The sequence below is a fragment of the Pezoporus wallicus genome, unplaced genomic scaffold, assembly GCF_028554395.1.
Source record: "Pezoporus wallicus isolate ANWC-B61680 ecotype Strahan unplaced genomic scaffold, APGP_CSIRO_Pwel_v1 contig_4309, whole genome shotgun sequence".
Classification (NCBI taxonomy): domain Eukaryota; kingdom Metazoa; phylum Chordata; class Aves; order Psittaciformes; family Psittacidae; genus Pezoporus; species Pezoporus wallicus.
The window spans coordinates 570,512-589,405 of record NW_026638191.1 but is presented as its reverse complement, the minus strand read 5'-3'; the positions used below and the strand labels follow the sequence as shown (position 1 = coordinate 589,405).

Genomic DNA, 18,894 nt, shown 5'->3' with positions numbered 1-18,894 from the left:
ATAGGAGGGAAGAGGCACCAGCCAACTGCCTGCACTGAACTGCAAATCCTGCTGTCATGGCATTCTCCAGCCCTGTTTCTTCACCTTCTGCAGTCCCTTTCTACCTTCTCCTTCCTGTCCCATGGCATTCAGCCTCTTGCTTTCCAACCTAGTTTCCTACTGTTGCTTGACTCATTGTCACTCTCAGGACTGATTTCTCATCTCATTTGTTTCTTTGTCATTTTTCACACTCTCCTTGGGGTGTACTTCATTTTGTCTCTGTTCTTTGGTTGCCTCCATCTGCCCTTTCAACCGTTCTCCTTAGTCCTTCTCTTTTCATCACCAGTCTGTACTGCATTTATGACTTTAATGGCAGAGTTAATGAAAGCCTCCTTACAGACACAGGCCCTCAGCAAGCTGCAGTTATCCAAACCTATGCTGTAAGAGTTGACTCCACCTGGTTTTATCACTATCTTTCCCCTCCTGAGTTTTGTGTGTTAAAGAGAATTCTTAAGCAGAGAAGGAAAACATCCCAAAATCACTCTGACTTTGCTACAAGCCATTAGCTTTGCGAATCATATCAGCAAGTAAAATCCCCAAAGCTCTGCCATGTCACTGGAGCAAACTGAAATCCTACCCTGCAGCCAAACAAGTGAGTCCAAGTGGCTTGTCCTCAGCAGGGAGGATTGAAACCAGCCCAGCCTGAGACCAAACCTGAGCCAATGCAATGCCAGCACCCCCTCTTAGCATCCCTCTAAGGTGCAGGGGGGCCTTAGTAGGGAGAGCTCATCGTGCCCCTAGCCAGCGCTTGGGCAGAGCCCCATGCTTCACTTCAGCAATCCTTTCCCCCTTTCTGTCTCTCCTGGGCACCACGCACAAGTCATGTGTAGAAACCATAGCCCCCTGCCCCATCCCTGCTGCCACGGCGCTGTGCCCTGACCTTTCCTTTGTGGGAACAGCGCGCACCCCTCTCTCTCATCCCATCACTTGGCTGCCCCACAGTGCCAACGGCGGGGCAGCCCAGCTGGAGCAGCCCGGCACCCTGCCCCTCCTGCCGCCGCCAGCCCTGCGCGGTGTGAGCCGTGGTGTCATCACCTCCCGTGCCAGGGAGAGGTGTCCACAACTGTCCCGTACAGTCTGCTAACAAACGTCAGCTGCACCCCGTGAAGGGGCTGGGGCCGCAGGAGGAACAGGCTGTACATCACTCTGCGGGTGGGGAAGGGGGATGTTCACTCAAGGCTGGGTGACTCCCCCGGAGCAGTTTCCATGCTATAAATAGGTACCCTGAGGATCCCCTTTTAAGAAGGGTCTTTCTCTGCAGCAGGGAGCCCCAGAGGGATGGGGAAGCACACAGCCAGCTTTTCAATAAGGAACAAATCATGCTATGCAGTTGGTGAGGAATGGCCTTCTTGTTCTGAGTCACAAAGATCTTTCTGTGGCTCTGCTCTCTTTTTCTTCCCATGGGTATTCCCCCTACAGCCTCCTCGTTGCCTCCTTGCCTCAGCTGCTGTGCTGAAGTGATACGAATCAACTCCAATAGGTGTGGATTGCATCTCCGGATTAGTGCCTTACTACTCTATCCTGTAACTCTATATACTTGTACTCTTTACAATTGTATCTCAGCTGGATAAAGCAGGATCTCCAGGTTTGGGTGGGACTTCCCTTCATTGCGTCTCCATAGCCACTGCCACCACCACTGAGACTGCTCAGGGCTCCATCTCCTACAGCAGGGAGCATGATAACAATTGTGCAAAAGCCTGGCAAGTTCACAAATGACTCCACTGTCATGAAGCTGAAAAGCAGAGGACAACCTGTGCTTGCCAGAAGACATGGGAAGGGTGTCTCTGAGCCGCAGCACTTCAAAGGGATGGTGAAAGGCAGAGCAGCACCTACCCCTCCAAGCCCAACCATGCAAGCATCTCTCCCTCCCACCTTCCACACCAAAGATCTCTGTGACAGCTACAGACTGGCTTTCAAGATCATGCAGAGTGCTGACTGACTCCCCATCACAACCAATTTCACACGTTATCTTCCAGCTTACAGCGCTGTCCGTGGCACTGCTGTCCAGCTCAGTAAAAGCACAGGAATGGAAAGACACACATCCCAATGGAAAATCTGTGACTGATGGCCTAATCACACAGGTCTTCCTTTCACATAGAGCAAGCAGAGCGGAAAGAGGTCCTGCTTGAACCAGGCTAACTTAAACAGAGCCTTGCAAGGCATGGCACAGGGGCAGGAAAGGCACTGCGGGGCCCAGCAAATCCCCCTGGAAGGCCATCCTGAAACCCAGCCTAGAAAGTCAGCGTCTCTCCATACCAAATTGCTGGGCTGATGCAAAGGTGTTTCTTACCCAAGCATAAGAGAACCGTTTGTTTCCTCTTTAGCTACAAAGCCGTTTGTACAGCCCTTCCCACTCAGCAGCTCTGCACTCCAGCGTTTGTCCTTAACTTGTCTCTATAAAGAAGGCCCCACACTCAGCCAGACTCACGTCAAGGCAGAGTATCACAGCAATATCTAGGTTACAGTGAAGTATCACAGAAGACCTACAGTCAAGGCTGATGTGGATTTATCTCAGCATCGTTCCCTTGTGAGAGGCTGCCCACTGTGCTGACACACTTCCTCTCTGAAACCAACAGCAATGTCTTATTCTCATGAGACCTCAGCTGGAAGAGAGGGGTGGCAGCCTATACCTAATCCCACCCATTCCCAAGCAGGACATACCAGGTGAGGTGAACGGACAGTAATGAAACACCTGAATATGAGAACAGATTCCCCAGTGAACAGGTACCTGAGCATCTCCTCCATTCCTACTCCCGTGTGTGCATAGATACATTGGGGTTTCCACTGTCCCTGCTACATGCAGACACTTCCTTTCTCTACCTTCCTTTCTCTACCAGCCTATCTCCCACTGAGCCCTTTTCTCCCAGTGACAGGCATCAAGGGCTTCTGCTCCAGTTTTCCTCAGAAAAAACTACCCCACATTTCCAGACACTAACTCCAATATAATAGGATGGGAATTTCAAGCTTTGGAGCAGGGACCCCACAACCCTATGGATATTTTACACTGTTTTTGAAGGCTTCTTCAATGCTGCCTAACCAAACTGTAGCCCACAGGACCTCCATCCAACAGCCACTAAGGAATGTAATGTCCTGACAGGCATCCATTGTGGTAAGCACCATTTGACCTGATGCCAGCGAGCTCGGGAGGCAGGAAGAGCAGCATGGCTTTGGGGGTGATAAGAAATGCTTTCAGCAGTGTGGTTCTTGCTTGGGCTGGTGGCTGAAGAATCTCAAGATGAGGGCAGCCCCCACCCAGGGATGAACAGGCATTTCCTTCAGCTGGGGAGGAAAAGATTAAGGAACCATTTTTCACACTCACAAACACTTAAGAGGAAAAAATATTTACATGAGGGAGCAAGGACTTGGCAGGGGCTCCCCAGAGGCCGTTTGCTGTTTATGCATTTCTCAGGACTGGGCTGGGGCTGTGGAGTTCAGTGATGAAGTCTGAACCCCCCCGAGCTGCTGAGGAGGTAGTGAGAGTGGGGAGCTGTGTTCAGAGTTGGTGATCAAGTATCTTCTTGACACTGCTTCGGTGCCTACACCTGCAGTGAAGTCGTTTGTGAGACCTCAGATAGCTCTGGCAGCGGCCACCGCAGTTTCCTAATGCCTTTTCTTTGCATGACTGGAGGACCAGAGCCAGGAGAGGGTGCTGGGAGCATCAGAGTCACAAATGTGCTGGGAAGCAGGGACTGGGCTTGAAGCATCTTTGAGGACCAAACATCTTTCCAAGGTGGGATGTGAAATGTTCTCCAGTCCTGTTTTAAAACAGGGATAGGGGAGCTGGATGGCAGCTGAGGGTCCCCACAAAGTTCCTGAAGGTCTGATGTATTCCTTCATCAGGACCCCTTCAGTCAGCAATGGCTTGTGTTTCTAGCTGGGGCTCTCTATCCCTTGAAAGCACAAAGTTACAAACCTATAAATTAATTTGGGCATCTGCTGTGTTTTGGAAGTGCCTGGTGTAATCCCTCCCTGTCCAAGCTGCACAGTGACTCCCTGCTCCTGCTTCTGGAAGGAGAAGCTTCAAAACATGCCGGGCACACACTGGCCTCTGCTGCCAAGACTTTCATCATGGTCTTAAGTGGCATAAAGAATGCAAAATACTTGGAATTGCAACACGCTGGGCTGGGATCCTACTTTACATTAACCATACTCTTTCTCCAGCCCCACCTGAAGCAGTAAGAGGTGCACCAGGACAACCAGGCTGGGCAACAGGTAAACTAGGCAAGAGACTAGGATACTTTTCCAAAGACACCCCCAGAAGCATTTATAATCCCAACTAGGACATAAAGCAACCTGGGACAGACAGCAGTGACCTACCACATTGTGCTCCTGCTATACCCCTGTTCCTGCAGGGCGATTCACACCTGCTTTCAGCCCAAGCTCCAAACCAGCAGCTGGAGAAGCTACAGCGCAGGAGTCCTGCAGTGTGGGGCTCATCCTGAGCAAGGTAAGACCTTGCTTCGAAAGCTGAGAGGGAGCAGAGTCATCATTCACTCCTTTCTGCTGCAATGCCAGTGCTGTGGCTTGCTTCTTGGACAGAGCAGAGCACTGACAGCACCGGGCTTTGCAGACCAGCCCTGCACCCATTGTGCAGTGTTTCATGTTTCCCATCCCAACAATCTCTGTACCAGACATCTGTGTTTCCTCCCAGTCCCAGGGGGCACTGGCACGGGAGACCAGCAACAGAGGATTAAAGCCCACAGCTGTACTGGTCTGCGCTCCTGCAGCAGCCCTGCTCTGGAGCGGCAGAGCAGGAGCCATCCAAGTCTGCCACTGTTTGAAGTCCAAACAAGCATAGAAGCAGGTGGATGTTTAAAAACCACTTTGTCTACAAACCCTGGCATAAGTGGTGAAAACCACAGAAGCCCTTTTACAGCGAGGTGCTGAGCATCCACATCCTGCTCACCACTTCCAGGGCTCAGACCACCGGATAACTGAAGGGAATCCTCATCCGCTGTGTGCGCCTCCCCACCAGCACCGTTCAGGTGCTGGCTTTCTTTAATGATCCCTGAAGGATTCACTGGAAGAATCTTTGAGAGTATGGTGGAAATACAGCCAGCAAACAGCTTTCAGCAAGAACACCTGACTACAAACATACCACAAATACTCTTCATTTAACCCAATGTCAGTCAACAGGGCCTGCAATAAACACTCAGACTTTTGAACTTAGAGATATTCATCTGTGCATCTATCTAGCACAACAAAACATCTTCCAATTTCCCTGTTTATACACAGATCTGTATGGTGCTGTATACAGATAATGGAGATATAGATACATACAATACCTAAATATATATGCACTTGTGCAGAAATGACCTTACCAAGGACAGTAAACAAGTAAATATTTCCCAACCCGCTCTCACTGGCACTGGCAATATTGCACTGAAATTCAGTTGTATGCTCCTGCCATTGGGAGGATAAGAAAACAGGAGAAAAAGTGAAATTGAATGGGTGGAGAAACATCAAATCTGCTTTTTTCATGACAAAGATTGTAAGGGCTCAATACCACCTCAAATACTGTGCTTGATTCAGCACTCTCCCACACAGCAATCCCAGCACACACCCACTGCCAAATCCAGGGGATTCAGCATTGTGTCCTGCTCTTACAACACTTATCAGGAGAGATAACCTCCTTCCCAGATCCGTGTGAACTCCAGCTTCCAGCGTGCGCTGCTCTGTCTAGACCCAGGCTGTGTCACTAAAACCCTGGGGAAGCATCTGTGCTCCCAGCCAAACTGGATGTACTTTGCTCTGTGTCAGGCAAAGACAAGCCTCGGTCCTTTGGCCAAGGGTGCAAGAGAGAGCACTTGTACCACAGGTATGTACCACATACCACCAGTGGCAACTTGAGGAACAGCTATAGTGCATTCCCCAGGAGGCAGTGATGGGTGAAATACGGTGCTGTACTCTGCAGTGGGACAAGCAGCACCAACAGGTTCCCATGAGTGCCCCATGCAGCTGATCACCCCACAGGAACGTGCCTGATATGAGGGTGTAACTACCCCAGCTGCCAAATGACGGTGTCCTCACAGCCCGGGATGTGTGTTCATTGCAAAATGTTCTCTGTGCCCCTAGGTAGAAAGGTTACTGCTAATGTCTGCTTACAAAACAACTCCAATAAAAGAATAACAAGGGGAAGAAGTGTTCAGGTGGCTGGGTTCAAGTCTCAGAAAGAGAAGCTTTCAAATCAAGAGACTTTGTGGCACAGGGAGGAGATGGGAAAGAGTGGCTGCGTTTCTACTTGTGGGCCTGAGAAACCAAGCACAAGTGTAAAAACAGTAATGAAAGGAACCTTAATGCTTGCAAACCACTCATCTCGAGGGGCCTGGGGTTACAGCACCTCTCTGCTGAGAATAACACCCAAGGCCACAGGGGCTTTTCGAAACAGCCCTTGTTCATCAGAACCTCAAGAACCACTCTGCGTACCACACACATTGCAAACCCCAAGTGCAAGCACCGATACTGCTCTTAGATGCTAGCTAAAGCTTCAGGTCAGCCAGGGTATGAAGTGCTTTACCAGGGCTGGATGCTTTCACAGAGGCAGCTGGGGAGGGGGAAGACTGGGGTGATGCTGGTGAGAGGAGCAGCAGGCACCTTCCCTGCCCCTCCTTCCATCCCAGGGACACAGCCAGGCACTGCCATGGTCAGCCAGGAAACCTTTGCTTCCCTGCTGCTTTTGGAAGGGTGGCACTTGCTCTCTGCTGAACAGAAAGCAGAGCAGGGAACGTGCGAGCCCGGCCATCCTCCCTCCTGCCAGAGGAATGAACGTGCTCATAAACCCATCTCCTTGGGAAACGGATTCATCATACCAGTGAAAACAAACCCTCGGAGGCAGAGGACAGGCAAAGGGAGGGGACAAAAGCCCTTCCCTTGGCCAGTGCTGGTGTTTGAGACTCCTGGCAGCTGGAGCACTGAAATTAAAGGCACAGGAGCAGCCGTCCCCATGTGCTGAAAGATGAGCAGCAGGGAAGACTGGCTTTGATGAACAGAGACATGTTGGCTGGAACTCAGGGAGAAAAGAGTTTATGATCTTTGGAAAAAGGGGCAGGCAACTCAGGAGGACTGCAAGGATGTCATGAGTTTATGAAGGGGGAAAACCAGAAGGGCCAAAGTCCAGCAAGAACTTCATCTAGATGCTGAATGTTTTCTTTGCCTCAGTCTTTAATAGCAAGAACAGTTGTTCTTGGGATACCCAGCCCCTAAGCTGTAAGGCAGGGACAAGGAGCAGAAAGACGTCCCCATAACCCAAGGGGAAATGATCAGTGACCAGCTGCTACACCAGACAAACACACAAGTCTCTGGGGCTGGATGGGATTCACCCAAGGGGACTGAGGGACTCATCAAGCCACTTTCCATCATTCATCATCAGTCCTGGCTAACTGGGGACGTTCCAGCTGACTGGACGTTAGCAAATGTAATGCCCATCTACAAGAAGCGCTGGAAGAAGAATCCAGAGAACTGCAGCCTTGTCAGTCTCAGAGGGCCAAGGCCATTGGTATGAAGTTCAACAAGGCTCAGTGCCATGTCCTGACTTTGGCTCATAACAACCCCATGCAACATTACAGAGTTGAGGAAGAATGGTTGGAAAGCTGCAGTCAGAAAAGGACCTGGGGTGAATAGCTGGGTGATATGAGCAGCTTGTGCCCAGGTGGCCAAGAAGGCCAACAGCATCCTGGCCTGTATCAGCAATAAGGTGGCCAGCAGGACTAAGGAAGTGGTTGTCCCCCTGTGCTTGGCACTGGTGAGGCTGCATCTCAAATCCTGTCTTCAGTTTTGGGCCCATGACTACAGGAAAAACGTTGAGGTGCAGGAGTGGGTCCGGAGAAGGGCAACAAAGCTGGGGAAGGGTCTGGAGCACAAGTGTGATGAGGAACAGCTGAGGGACTTGGGGAGGAGAGGGTTTTAGCCTGGAGAAAAGGAGGCTCAGGGGGGACCTCATTGCTCTCTACAGCTACCTGAAAGGAGGCTGTAGCAAGGAGGGAGTCGGTCTCTTCTCCCAAGTAGCAAGTGATAGAACAAGAGGAAATGGCCTCAAGCTATGCCAGAGAGGGTTTAGATTGGACATTAGGAAAAATTTCTTCACCAAAAAAGTTGTCAAGCACTGGAACGGGCTGCCCAGGGAAGTGGTGCGGTCACCAACCCTGGAGGTGTTTAAAAGACGTGTAGATGAGGCACTTGGAGACATGATTTAGTGATGGACTTGACAGCATTGGGTTAGCAGTTGGACTTGATGATCTTAAAGGTTTTTTCCAACCTAAATGATTCTATGAGCACATACCACAAGGGCACGAGATGCTGGGAGACAGATTGCAGCCTGTTTACTCCTGGGCAGCGTTGTCAATACCCTCCCCTCTACAGCAAAAACAAGTCCCTTATAGTAAATACATAAATAAGCCCTTTGAAAAGCTCAGTGGCTGTGACTTGGGAGAGCTGAAGTGCACGCGGTGTGCCTGCTCACATATCTGCTCCCTTTCCAGAGAAGCCAGGCTCTTTTCCTGCACTACTAAACCCTGGCCTATTTTCAAACATTTGGGTACATTTGGTAACTTAAGTCTCTTCCGTCCCTCTCCACTGTGCCCGCTGTACCCATTGCCTCAGCAGTGTCCCCTATCAGCAGGGTCTCCCCTTCACCTGAACCACAGGAGATGCCACAGGCATGGACCTGGCTTCACTGGTGAGGCTGGGGCAGGCACACCCTGACACCCCCCAGCAGTGGGATATGCAGTGATGTGCAGTGCTGCACATGATGAATTGCTGAGCAGTTTGGGATATGAGGTGCTCTGGAAATGGCCAGTCCTGAAGATGTGTTGAAGTCGTGCTCCCAGGTGGGAGTCTGCCTCCAGATCCTGCTCCCTCTGCCAGCTCCACTTGCACTTCCACACCTCCCCAGTGCCAGAGCAAGCAGCAGGTTATATTTCAAGGCCTGGCTTCCCAGAAAGAAAAAGCTCTCCAGGAATGCTCCCAGGAAGAGAAGGACCAACATAACTCAGCAGCTCTCGGTACTCTGCCTGTTTTGGAGGACAAAGCAAAGACAGCCCGTGATGTGAAAGCTACAGCTGCCTGAATCACAAGCAGGACACATGGCGAGGTCAGTATTTTGTAACAACACAAATGCTGCATTCGTGACGCTCCTGTTGACTTTAAAAACAATGACAATCTGTTTGGCCAAAGTGGCTAGAAGCAGGGAATGTACCGCAGAGCTCCAGTTGTACACATTGACACCAGGCTGGACCGTATCCCACCCATGCTCCATTCACCATTGTGGCAGTGGTGTAAGGTATAAACCAGCAGCATAGCAGGTAGCCAGCTCAGTTTGCTATAAGAATTTGGCATTTGGTCACAATGACTCTCCTCAAATTAAGTCACCGCTGCATGTTTTATCAGATACATTTAACCTGAGCCAACCATCTGCTCAGGTAAAATCCTAAATACCCTAAATCATTTTAAGCAGCTATTGCCCTGACTTCAGTGCTCCATTTTTTGATGCCTATAAAACTATCCTTTTATTAAATGTGCAAACAGGCCAAAGGATTCCTTACACAACTTTTTTTTCAACCATGGAACAGGAAAGGTTTGTCAAGTTCAGCTTTTTTCGTCAATATTACCCCCTTTCCATTCCCTCTGCTCCCAGAACTGAGCAGCTCAATATTTCATCAGTTTTACTAATATTACCATAGAGGAAAGAAATCAGCTCTTCAATGCTCAGAATTCATTGCAAGCCCGAGGTTTCCTAACAGCATAGCTAAGCATGGCAGTACCGAGGTCAACTGCCCAGTGCCAACAGCCCAATGTCTCCTGTCCCTGCCACATCCATGTACTCTGGATGCTGCAGTGGTTCTGCAATTAAGACACTTGCTCATCTCTCAGCTTTGGCTACATACAGCCGCAACATCTGAAGCAGGAACACAGCCAGCCAAGCAAATAGAGCATTTATTTGGACAACAAGTCCTGGTCCACAACATATGCTGCTGAAAAGCAAATAATTAGGAACAGTAAAAACATACAGCAACTGAAATGTGGACACTGGATTTCTTTGTGCCCCAGTCTATCAGGAGAGTTTGGCTGCTGAACCTACTGGAGGCTGGTGTGACCCCCACTCATGAGCTGTCCCTGTGGGACACCCATTCCCTCTATGCCCTTGCTACCTGCCAGACTACACTGCCCCTGGGTGCTGCAAAACACAGCAAGTGACTGACAGCAAGTGGAGAGGTTAAAAACGGAGGAGATATCGATCACTACAATCAAGAGGTGAATTTTTACTTCCCCCTGAACACTACATGCGAGTCATGGCCCTTTCTAAGCTAAAGTGCATCTCAGTGTACCTCCAGCACAGCACACACAGCATTCCAGTCCTTGTGCAGTAGGAAGCAAAACAGCACCTGACTGCAGGTCTGGTCCTGTGCTGCGTCTCCTGTGCTCCAACAACCTGTTAATGTTTATCTGAGGAGCACATGTTTTTGCTGACCTGGAGCCTCGCACACCACACCACACCATGCCATCACACCCTCCTCTGCCCCTGTGGCTCACACTCAGAGGACTTTGGGCACCGCCAACAACCCCACCAAAGCAGGAGGTGAGGGCATGGGCAGGAGCGGGCGTCAAAGGAGGCAGCAAGAGGCAGGAAGGAAGGGCTCTCAGGCACGTTCCCTGCTGTAGTGCTGAGCTGGAAAGGCAAGCGGAGCTGAGCCAGCAGCCATCACAGGGCTAGAGGAGGAGAGGGCTCTTACAGCTGCTCCTCCTTCACAACACTCTTTCTAGGCACGATCAGGACCCCTTCGGGAAAAAAAAAAAAAGGGAGCACAAGCAGTTTCCAGAACCCAGCCCCACAAAAGCCAGGTGGGGTTTTACTGTGAGGGGTGTGGGAGCCCGAGGAGTTTGTCACTGCCCTGCACCTTGCAGCAGAGACCAGCAGCAACCCCCCTCACACACACACTGCCATTCCGGGGGACTCCTCTCCAGCCCTCCCTGGGGCGGCCCCTTTCAGCATCACCGCTTGGGGCAAGCCCCTCAGAGCAGCCAGGAGAGCCTGGGCCACGCGGGAACTGCAAAGAGATGTCGGCATCCAGAATCCCTTCTCCATCCCTCCCCCTTCAGCTTCTGGTCTCCCCAGGACGGTGCCTGCTGCTTCCTTGCAGCGCTGCCCCAAAGCCCCTCTGCCGCCTGCAGCGGGGGGTACCAGCCCTGGGGACTCGGCTCACCCCACCGCATTTACAAAGCCAGCTCTTTCCCGAGGACCCAGCACGGCCTCAGCAGCAATGCAAGAAGCACCCCCCCACCCCCCGCCCCCCAAGCCCCCTGCAGAGCAAGTGCGTGGAAATGCGGGAGGAAGGGGGGACGTGGAGGGGATGCTCATACAAGCGGTACCTGAGCATCCCTCCCTCTGCGGGACACCACGGTCCCGTGAGCACCGTTTCTCCCCACCGCTCCCGGTTGTTTCTGAGAAGACCCCGCACTAGCACACCCTTCCAGCCCTCGGGTCCAGCCTTTCACATGGCAGCCCTGGGTGCAGGGAAGGGGGAAGCTCCATTCCCCTCGCCCCGATCGCTGCTTCCCTCCAGCCAGGGACTTCGAGAGAACAACCCCACGGCAGCAGTGCCACTGCCGTGCAGGGTCACTGTCCCCTTCGCCACTGCCGTACCCTCCGGTGCCGCCCGGCACCTGCCCGCCCGTGTCTCCCCGCTGACAGCCCTGGGCGCCCGCCGCCAGCCCGGGAGCAAACAGCAAAGCCTGCGCAGGGGAAACCCTCCTCAAACCGAGAGACCCCCGGCCGTCCCGCGGCCGGAGCTGCGCTGCCAGCCTCGGGAAACAAGCGTTCCTCCCGTCCCACCTCCTCGGGCTCGCTGTCATTGGAGACTTGTGCTTAAACAAACCGGGCAGTTTAAAAGCTTTGGTTGGAGCCTCAACGAAAGAATGGTTTGTAGCAGCATTTCACTCGACCTCCTTCCCAGCGTCACATTCCTGAATGCCACAGTCACACTACCACATTCCTGGAAAACGGTGTATTTATATTATTATTTCAGCTGAAAGTCCTATAGCACTTGGCAAGGAAAGCATTCCTTCTTTCTGGGTGTTGTTTAAACTGCCCCACAGACGGCAACTGCAGCGGATCGGACACAGCCCCACTGAGCCCCTCAACATCCCTTCTCCGGGGGGGGATGTCACCGAGTGCTGTCTCCGCGCTGTTCCCTGGGCTGAACACCGGCATCACCGCCCGAGGCTGCCCTTCTGCCCGGGGAGGCGTTCCAAGGCCACCGGCTGGGTTATAGCAAGGAACCGCGAAGGCTCCGGCGGGGGACCCGACTCCGCTGCCGCCGACCGGGGCGTGTAGCCGGGCCCTGCTCCCGGCACCGGCCCCTACCCTAAGGTCAAGTTCAAGACTGGTCACTGCCAGGAGGTTCGTCCGGGGACAAGCTTTCTGCACAGCCTCCAGCCTCAATTAGCGGCACCTACACCACCACCACCGCCCCCTCCCAGCCTCCACCCGCTCCGCACGGTACCTTTGCAGTGCAAAAACTCCTCGGGGTGCGGGAAGGAGCCCTCCTCGCACAGCAGCTCGCAGGTTTTATCCGATGTCAAGGGGTAGCCGTTGTCCTCCTCGTTGTAGTCGCTCTTGCCGTTGCTGTTGGAGTAGCCGTTGGCATACATCTTCAGGGCGGATCTGCGGAGGCACAGGAGCTCCTGGAAGGCATACCTGAAGTCCGGGCTCCGGCAGTAGATGAGAGGGTTGAAGGCAGAGTTGACATAACCCAACCAGTTCAAGAGGATATACACGTACTTGGGTATGATATCGTCCTGGATGACATGCACGATGTTGACGATGAAGAAGGGCAGCCAGCACAGAGTGAAGGTGCCCATGATGATGCCCAGGGTCTTGAGGGCCTTGTGCTCCTTCAAGAAGAACTTGGAGGAACGGCGGTGCCCAGCTCCCCCTTTCTGCTCCTGCTCCTTGTTCTGGGTGTGAAACCTTCCCTCGCTCCTGTCTATCTTCTGCAACTGCTTCTTGGCCACCTGGAAGACTCTGGCGTACACGAATACCATGACCACGAGCGGCAGGTAGAAGGAGATGATGGAGGAGGCAATGGCATAGGCTTGGTTGGTGAAGAAGTCACAACACGTGTCCTTCTCGTAGCACAGGATGGCCTCGTCACGGTCTGCCCGGTACCAATGCATTTGTATGGGCAAGAAGGAGGTGAGGGCAGAGACCACCCACACCACAAGGATGACCACACGTGCCTTGCTCTTGGTCAGCAGGCTCTGGTACTTGAAAGGGGAGGTGATGGCAAAGTACCGGTCCACGGCAATCACACAGAGAGTCTCAATGCTGGCTGTGACACAGAGAACGTCCAAGGAGGTCCAGAACTCACACCAGAAGTTCCCAAACTTCCACATCTCCATGATGATGTGGCAGGCGCCGAAGGGCACCACGGCCAGCCCCATCACCAGGTCGGCGCAAGCCAGCGAGGTGATGAAGTAGTTGGTGACAGTCTGCAAGCGCTGGAACCGGGCGATGGCGGTGATCACCAGCACGTTCCCGAAGACGATGGCCAGCACGATCACCGACATGAGGATCCCCATGCCCACCATCCACACGTCCCGCGACAGCGTGGGGTCGGCGGCGCTCTGGTTCGTGCTCACGTTGCCGCCGGGCAGCTCGGTGCCTGCCACCCCCATGGCCCCGCAGCGAACCCCTCAGGCAGGCGGCGGGGGCTCGCCTTTGCCTAGAGCTGCTCCGCGGCAGCGCCGCGCTGGGCGCCGCGCATACGGGACGGCAGGTGCGGGGCGGACTGGGCACGGGGGTGCTGCCACCGAGCGTGCCTGGGACCGCTCCGCTCCCCACTGTTCGTGCGCGTCCCGTCCCGTCCCGTCCCGTCGCGGCGGCAGCGCGCCCGCCCGACTCCCCCAGCCCGTTAGGCGCCGCAGAGCTTATAGCGACACCCGCCGTGACATCACCGCCGCACAGCCAATGGCGGCCCGCGCCGCGCCCCGCGCGCACCTCGCACCCCCCTCTCCGTACCCCTCTGCACCCCGCCCGCCCGCCCCACGCGTGTCCCCCGGCCCCGGGGTGTCCCCGTGTCTCGCACCCCTGCGCCCCGTGTGCTCCCCGCCCCGCCGTGCCTCCAGCACACCCGGCACTGAGGAGATCCTCAGGACGCAGGTGCTGGCCTTTCCCGAGAGCCCCCCGTCCTCACCGGTGGCACTTTAATGCCAGAGGGACCCTTCGTTAGGGACTGTAGTGATAGGACAAGGGGTAATGGATTCAAACTTAAACAGGGTAGATTTAGATGACACATTAGGAAGAAGCTCTTCCCTGTGAGGGTGCTGAGGCGCTGGCACAGGGTGCCCAGAGAAGCTGTGGCTGCCCCATCCCTGGCAGTGCTCAAGGCCAGGCTGGATGGAGCTTGGAGCAACCTGCTCTGGTGGAAGGTGTCCCTGCCCATGGCAGGGGGTTGGAACTGGTTCTTTGCAACTCAAACCATTCTATGATTCTATGCCACCTAGGTGTCTGGCCTTGAGAGTCCTCAGTGCCAGCACCATGGCTGTGGTTCACCCCCAGTCCAGCCCATTGGCACACAGGCATCCAGGGTGGTGGGGTGCATCCAAGTGCTGGAGATGCAGTCCAGCCCCAGAATCCAGAGCTGGTCAAAGGTACAGACACCCTCGACTGCCCCAGGAAGCAGGCAGGGAGGTTGTGCCACTGCCACGCACCACAGTCCTCCATGCTGCAGCCAGGCATATGGCTAGCCCTGGACACTATCAGTCACAAGTATTTCCCTCCAAAGCAAACAAATTTGCTAAATAAGGACTAAGGAATCCTGGAAACTTCCTTTTAGCCTAACAGGAGATAAAGCTGCTGCTGGAGCTTCAGTTCTGCCCATTGCTCTCTACTGACACTGTCCAGCCTAGTGCTGCTCTCCCACAGAGATTTATCACGCTGCCTGCAGGCCCCAGGGGCTTGTGGAGGTGACAGCGAAGCCTGAAGGCTGTGGTTCTGGAATTGCCCTGTGTCACAGAAAGGGAGAATAGAAAGAGCTGCTTTTGCCTGGATTTACCTCCAAACCTCCAGCTGCACCAGGAGTGTCTGGTTGGGTGCTGCACTATGTCCCTCCTCTGGCAGAGGCAGTGGAGGACTCCTGCCTTCACTAGCAATTAAAGAGTTGCTAATGTTAATTCTCATTTGAAACATGTCAGCTGCTGGAGCCCCATGGGGTTCACAACTCTGCCTTGTTTCTCCCGGACAGCAAAGCCACAGCCTTCACCCCGCCAGCCCTGTGCCACAGCCCGCTGGGTGTCCGCGTCGCACCCGCCGGTGCCTGGGTATTTATAGAGGAGCTGAGTGTACGGGGAGGAAGCTTTGTGGTTTAAACAGAGGGGCAAATGAGGTGCTGGAATCAGGAAATGAGATGAAAGGCAGCTCAGCCGTACGAGGTTTCTGTCTAGGCAGGGACCTTCCCTAACCAGTGGCTTCCCTGTGCTGTTTCCACACTCTGCACACTTCAGAGGTTTTAAAAATGAAGAGATGTGAACAAAGAGCCACGGGGCAGGAAAACGAGAAGATCTGGGCACTACATGTGCTCAAACAGCTCCCTGTTCCCTTCTTTTGTGAGAGCTGATCAGAAGGCTCTAGAAAGTGCTCAGGGTAAGTTTCTGGTAACCTGGCGAGTTTGCTATGAAGTTTCCCGTGGGTTAGGTGAACATGTAGGAATACTCCCACACCAAATCAAAGAGTTCAAAAAGCACTAGGTCCCCTGCCCTAACAGCCATGCAAATGTTCCTCCTTGCATGAAGCACTGAGTCTTGGAAAGAGGAGAGGCAGGACTGAGGATGGTAGGAAACACCAACTCTGAGAGAGTCAAATCTCTCTGCTTCATAACAAGTGCTTTATCAAAGACATCTTTATGTCCTGCACATCCCCGGTAGCAGTCCTCCATCCCTCCCAAGAGCCTGCTTCAGACCTCTGGAAGTCTCTGTGGCCCTGGGTACAGAAATCAGCCAGCCCAGCTTACATCTGAGTGTTTTGTCTTTGTTGTACTATATTTAAAGAAGCCTGAACCTCTGCTTTGGTTAACAGGGTGTGGTGAAGGAAGCAGAGAAAGGCTAATTTTTCTTCCTTGATTCTGCAGCTCTTGCTTGTGTTGGCAATCTTCATTCACCTCTGGGAGGTGTATCAGGGTGGGCCCATGGCTTGAACTGATTTCTGCCCTTGGCTAAGCAGCTGTGACCCCCACCAAGTGGGACTAGTGACCACAGGTCAATTTTGGGTAGTTATTGGCTTTCCAGCACATTCAAGACTTCTTATTTAAACAAATACAATACCAAACCTCAGGGGAAGACAAGTTTGCACTTCTTGCACTGCCTAAGGCCCTGGGGAGAGCCCCAGCTCACCCCAAAATGCCTTTCTTCTGGGTTCCTTGAGCTTGGAGGATGTCAAAACCAAGCACGTCTCATTTGTTTGGTGCTGCACCATTGACCCTGCTGCTTCGTCATCACACTAATCTTTTCTCTTTTTATAATTGGATGTATGCTCCCTCCTTGCTGGGTGACATTTGAAGAACAGCCTGTGGGATCAATGAGAGAGGCAGGATTGGTAGCAAGAGGTAATCACTTTTATTAGCCCAACTGACATAATTGGAAAAAGCAGCCAGGCTTTTGGGCATGCAAGAGCTTCCTGAGGGCTGCGACTAGCAGCGATGCTGGTCTTAACCCCGCCTGCCCAGATGGCTGTTACAAGCTGGAAAGCACAAGCACTCTGATGTTAAGCAGCTGGCCAGATCAGGCCCTTGGCAAGCTGGGAAGTGAGTCTTTGACACAATGTTTGGCAGGAGAGGAATTTGTAAAATCCTCTTCTTGCAGAGACCTGATAAATATCAGTATTTGGTATGTCACTGCAGGGAGGCTGCAGAGAGCAGAAGGAGGCTGCAGAGAGCAGAAGCAGCCTGCAGACAGCATGGGAGCATCCTTCTTCTGTGGCTGCTTGCAGGGGTCAGGGAGCTTTCGTCAGGTTAGCTGTGGCAGCAGCACTGCAGCCTCCTGCCTTTTGATTTCTCTTTCTCTATTGCTTTGTAAGCCATGAGGGGGAGCCACCCATGACTTCCAGCTCTCCGTTAATCTCTCGCTTATGCGTGTTTGGAACAGTGCAATTGGAAATTAAGGTTTGAGTGATAAAATGTGGGTTTCTTTCTTGCTTTGCTTGTTTCTCTCTTGGAGCTCCCTGCATGGTCTGGTGGGAGCCCTGGGCCATCTGCGTGCTTCAGGAGCCTGCAGCAGGAGAAGCCCAGGGCTGCCCCTGGCCCCCACCTGCAGCAGGGAGGACAGCAGAAGGGACAGAAGCACTCCTGCTTCTCTTTGATGACAGAGATGCTGCCACCTCCACCCTTGGGCAGCCATCCCCATCTCCAGTGCCCCAAAGGACCATTCCCATCCTGTGTTCTGCAGGGATATGAGCTGTGGAGGGGCTCTCCTCCACTCTGGAGGGCTGCAGGATGGTGTGAAGTGCCTGAGACAGCACCCATCTAGCACGATCATCCCTAATGCTTCCAAAGGTGCTACCACTGCTAAAGAGTGCCTGTTCCCACATCCACCTCCAAGGTGCTGTGGAGGTGTGAAGGGAAACTGAAGGGTGAGAATCGTTTCACCATTGGAATCATTGCACCAAGGCGGGCAGGACCTTCTGGTCCTCTCTGTGCATCTCCAAGAGCATCTGCTGAGTATGGGAGATCACAGCTATTAACCTCCGGAGCACTGGCATTTGGAGGGAGACTGTTACTGTTTATTATTTTCTGACTAGACCAAGGAAAAAGGAAACTGCTGAATATGAGCAATGACCCCAGTGAAAACTGAAGTGCTTTATATGGAACATGACACTGGCTGGGACAGCTGAACACCAGAGATTCATTGTCTCTGGGCCAAATTCTGAACTGCTCGCGTGTAAATCAATACTGATGGTGAATATAGGTTAAAAAATGACACAACGTGAGGGCAGCAGAGGAAACAGAAGAGAGCATCGGAATAATAGTGAGAGATAAAAGATTGTTATCGAGACTTCTTTTCCTTCTCATTACTGTTTTTCCCATAATTGAACACTGTTTTCATAAGCACAGCAGATCACTGTCGCTAACCCACACCTCCCTCTTGACTTGTCCCTGGCAATGACCTCTGAGCCCATGCCACCAGTAGCCTTTCCTTGTCCACTGCCCAGCATCTTGTTTCCCCATGCAGTGGGAGGCTGCAGAAGGGGAGTTTGCTACAGAAGAGAGGTTTTCTGAGTGCAAAATGCACCCCATCCTCCAGGCATCATCAGCACAGAGGTGGTTTCTGCTTCATTATCTCCAACCAGCAGCTCAGAGGAGACACCACTCAGGTGCAGTGGGCACCCGGGGCCACAAAGCACATGAGGCTACATAAACATAGCCATAATTTCACAGAAGCCTGGGCTGGAGCCACACTCAGTTGCACACACATAGTGTGAGGCAAACAAGCCTGATCCAAACACAAATGCACTGAATTGTGGCTGTACTGAAGTGACTTGCTTCTCACATCCAGCCCTTGTTCTTTCAAAGCAATATAAGCCCCTCAGTTAATGCTCAGCATCATTAGGCATGAAGCACCTACACTGATGCAATGGAAACCTTTGTTTCACATAAATAACAGATGTATATAGGAGGTACACTAGAGAAGCAACACAGACAGCACAGGGCCTCTGCCCTCCTCACTTCTCCACCACCAGTGAGGGTCTACTGTACCCCTAAAGTGAATCCTGGTCCTGAAGATAGAAGTTCCTGCTTGAATTGGGGCCAGAACTTCACCTCTCATTCCTAATTTTAGAAGGCTACTTCATGAGCTTCTAGGAAAAGGAAC

General features: G+C 52.8%; 1 protein-coding gene across 1 annotated transcript in view; it reads right to left on the bottom strand.

Annotated features, from left to right (window-relative positions):
* The window catches only part of ADRB2 (adrenoceptor beta 2), a 33,487-nt gene extending 19,612 nt beyond the window's left edge, over positions 1–13,875 (bottom strand). Inside the window, exon 1 of the mRNA XM_057409796.1 lies at positions 12,537–13,875. Within this exon, the coding sequence (XP_057265779.1) occupies positions 12,537–13,710 (1,174 nt within the window). The 5' untranslated portion in view covers positions 13,711–13,875. The remainder of the gene's footprint in view (positions 1–12,536) is intronic.
* Positions 13,876–18,894: the final 5,019 nt, after the last annotated feature.